The sequence below is a fragment of the Salmo salar genome, chromosome 12 (assembly GCF_965601325.2).
Source record: "Salmo salar chromosome 12, fSalSal1, whole genome shotgun sequence".
Taxonomy (NCBI): Eukaryota; Metazoa; Chordata; class Actinopteri; order Salmoniformes; family Salmonidae; genus Salmo; species Salmo salar.
Window position 1 is genome coordinate 8,302,501 of NC_138302.1, and position 4,089 is coordinate 8,306,589.

The 4,089-nt window shown below is 45.3% G+C and overlaps 1 protein-coding gene across 1 annotated transcript in view; it reads left to right on the plus strand.

The window, feature by feature from the left end:
• Nucleotides 1-3,575, plus strand: part of LOC106595747 (piggyBac transposable element-derived protein 4) — a 14,127-nt gene extending 10,552 nt beyond the window's left edge. Inside the window, exon 5 of the mRNA XM_045690591.2 lies at nucleotides 1,327-3,575. Coding sequence (XP_045546547.2) covers nucleotides 1,327-3,091 — 1,765 coding nt within the window. The 3' untranslated portion in view covers nucleotides 3,092-3,575. The remainder of the gene's footprint in view (nucleotides 1-1,326) is intronic.
• Nucleotides 3,576-4,089: the final 514 nt, after the last annotated feature.

Sequence of the window (4,089 nt, forward strand, 5' to 3'; positions counted from 1 at the left end):
ACTATGAAAACACACACATGGAATCATGCCTTGACAGCTTTGCACACTCTTGGCATTCTCTCAACCAGCACTTGTTGGCTGCTTTTCCTTCACTCTACTATCCAACTCATCCCAAACCATCTCAGTTGGGTTTAGGTCGGGTGATTGTGGAGACCAGGTCATCTGATGCAGCACTCCATCACTCTCCTTCTTGGTCAAATAGCCCTTAGACAGCCTGGGGGTGTGTTGGGTCATTGTCCTGTTGAAAAACAAATTATAGTCCCACTAAGCTCAAACCAGATGGGATGGCGTATCGCTGCAGAATGCTTTGGTACCCTTGAATTCTAAATCAATCACTGACAGTGTCACCAGCAAGTACCATCACACCACCACCTCCGTGCTTCACGGTGGGAACCACACATGCAGAGATCATCCCTTCACCTACTCCATGTCACAAAGACACCGCGGTTGGAACCAAAAATTTCAAATATGTGCTCATCAGACCAAAGGACAGATATCCACCGGTCTAATGTCCAATGCTTGTGTTTCTTGGCCCCAAGAGTCTCATCTTCTCATTTGGTGTCATTTAGTAGTGGTTTCTTTGCAGCAATTCAAGCAGTTTCTTCTGAACAGTTGATGTCTGTTACTTGAACTCTGTGAAGCATTTATTTGTGCTGCAATTTCTGAGGCTGGTAACTCTAATGAACTTATCATCTGCAGCAGAGGTAACTATGGGTCTTCCATTCCTGTGGCTGGTCAGGGGGGGGAACGGTTCATAGTGGTGGCCGGGGTATGGTGAGTGGAATGGTATTTTATTTTTTATTTAACTAGGCAAGTCAGTTAAGAACAAATTCTTATTTACAATGACGGCCTAGGAACTGCCTTGTTCAGGGGCAGAACGACAGATTTTTACCTTGTCAGTTCTGGGACTCGATCCACCAACCTTTGGGTTAGTGGCCCAACGCTCTAACCACTAGGTTACCTGCCGCCCCAAGGTTCCACATCATCAAGCAACATGGTTTGTTTGGTGCTGTTCCGTTCACTCCATTCCATTGTTATATAAATAGGCTGGAGGCTGTTGAGGGGAGGGTGACCCACAACAATGGCCGGAATGGAGCAGCACCACAGACCGTGTTGCTTGATACCATTCCACTCACCCCACCCCGGCCACCACTATGAGCCGTTCTCCCCTGACCAGCCTTATTTACCATTGATAAACACACACTTCACTGTCGTGATTATGGTCCCTCTACTCTATATAGTAGATATCTGTTTATTTTACGTGTTGATACAGGGCTCATCTGTAAAAGTATTCTTACTGATTTTTTTCTTTTTTTTCTTAAACAGTGCCAGGGACTCTGATGAACAATGGGAACCCCCAATGTCAAGGTGTTCATCCCCCACTAATTCAGACGCTGAAGCTGGTTCATCCAGCCGGACCCCTGCTGTCTCCGGCTCCACACCTTCCCCCGCCCGGCCATCTAGATGTGTGAAGAGGCCAGCCCAGAAGCGGAGGAGGGCCAGTGAACCAGCGGTAACTACCAGCGAGGCAGAGGACCGCTGGCACACCGTGCTAGAAGATGATGTGGAGCTACTTCCACCAACATTTAGACCGAAAAGACAGCCAGGACCTCAGCTGGACATGACTGCAAAGTACAGCCCCCTTCATCTTTTCCAGATGTTTTTCTCCTTGTCAGTTCTGGATTCGCTGGTGTCTAACACCAACAAGTATGGGGCTAAGAAACAAGCAGGCAAGAAAGAGGCATGGAAGCCCATTTCCATCCAAGACCTGTACTGTTACATCTCACTGGTTATTTACATGGGGCTTGTGAAGTTCGAACACCTCAAGGACTACTGGAGAACGTCAACACTCTACCAACTGCCTTTCCCCACCACTGTCATGTCTTGTAAAAGGTTTCTGACTATCTCACGGGCGCTTCATATCAGTGACCCACAAGCTGACGATGACAATGACAAGAAGAGAGGCACAGCAAGCTTTGATAGGCTCTGCAAAATCAAACCTCTCTACCCCAGCATGGTTGAGGCCTGCAAGACCCATTTTCAGCCCAACCAGAACCTGTCCATAGATGAGAGGATGGTATCCTCAAAGGCTAGAATTGGCCTCAAACAATATATGTGTAACACGCCGACAAAATGGGGGTACAAACTGTTTGTTTTGGCCGATTCTGTGTGTGCCTACACTTGGAATTGTTTTGTTTACGAGGGGAAATCCATCTCAGACACCGGTAAGGGACTTAGTTATGATTCCGTTATGGAATTATTGGATTTTCAACTGCTGGGGACAGGCTACAAACTGTTTGTGGACAACTTCTACACAAGCCCTACCCTGTTCACAGACCTGAGGAAGCTGGATGTGTGGTCTTGTGGCACCATTCGTCCCAACCGAGTAGGTTTTCCCAAAACAAAAGTGAACGACATGCCTAAGAGGGCTGATAGGGGTACCATGAGATGGATTCGTAAAGATGACCTGCTCTTTGTAAAGTGGATGGATACCAGAGAGGTGGTCATGTGCACCACTATCCACAAATCCTTCAGTGGCAATCACGTCGTCAGGCGTGTGAAGGACGCTAATGGGGCATGGACCACAAAGAATGTCCCCATTCCTGCTGCTGTGAAGGACTACAACAAGAGCATGGGAGGTGTGGACCTGTCAGATGCTCTGATAGGCTACAACAATGTTCTCCACATGACAAGGAAATGGTACAAGACAGTGTTCTATCACTTCATTGACATTGCTGTGGTGAATGCATTCGTCCTCCAGAAGGAAATGGCTAAGAGCTCTGGACAGACCTCCATGACACAGCTAGCCTTCAGAGAGCTGCTCATCCGGGAGCTTGCTGGCTACGGCACAAAGTCCACTGCAGCACCTTCTGTCCCCTCTACTCCTGTCACCAGTGTTGTTCACATGCCAAAATTCATAACTGCAGGCATGAATGTGCCTCGGGGCCAAAAGGCAACAGCATGGAGGCGTCGTTGTGTTCTTTGTCGCATGAAGTCCCCCATCACCTGCAGCACTTGTTCAGTTTGCCTCTGCTTTACAGCAGAAAGAGACTGCTATGGGACATGGCATCAGCAGCACGATATTGTGTAGAGGACTGAGGGTCTTCCAAGGGTTTACCCTTGTTTTTTAAACATTTTTATTTTATAAAATGGTGTGTTAGAATAGCATTTTGTTATGTTGTATATAGTTATTTGCATAAAAATGTATCACTTCACCAATTTGGCCACTTGGGTACATTTGGGCAACTTGTGTGACTTCATGCTAACTGTCATGTTGCTCGCTCATTCCTGAAGTTATCAGTCTGACACTTTGCACAACTACTGTTGCCCTCTTGTGTTGTTCTATATAGGTATTTTCTTGAATGTATCAATTTGGCCACTTGGGTAACTCGTGTGGGACACCTGGGTGAATTCATACTAAATGTCATGTAACTCGCTCATTCCTGAAGTTATCAGTCAAACTTTGCACATATACTGTTGCCCTGTTGTGGACAACATATAAATGATCCCCAGCGTCCATCTCAATGTATGTCCTTTCTTATTTCAAAGATGATCAAATAAAAATTGAAAACATGTTTTTGTTTTTATCTTTTACCAGATGTGTTATGTTCTCCTACATTAATTTCACATCTCCACAAATGTGTTTCCTTTCAAATAGTATCAAGAATATGCATATCCCTGCTTCGGGTCCTGAGCTGCAGGCAGGGTGTCATTTTAGGTGGAAATTGAGATGAAGGGTCCTATCTGGAAGAGGTTTTAACCCTCCATATGGAGCCTAAGACCAAATTTTTGGAAAAAGCATAAATTGGATTTTAGTCTAGGCCTCTGCCATGGATTAGTTCACTGAGAGGGTGCAAATACAGTGCCTTCGGAAAGTATTCAGGCCCCTTGACTTTTTTCACATTTTGTTACGTGACAGCCTTATTCTAAAATGTATTTATTTTTAATCAATCTACACAATACCCAATAATGACAAAGCAAAAACAGGTTAAAATAAAAAATGGAAATATCACATTTACATAACTATTCAGACCCTTTACTCGGTACTTTGTTGATGCACCTTTGGCAGCGATTACTGCATCGAGTTTT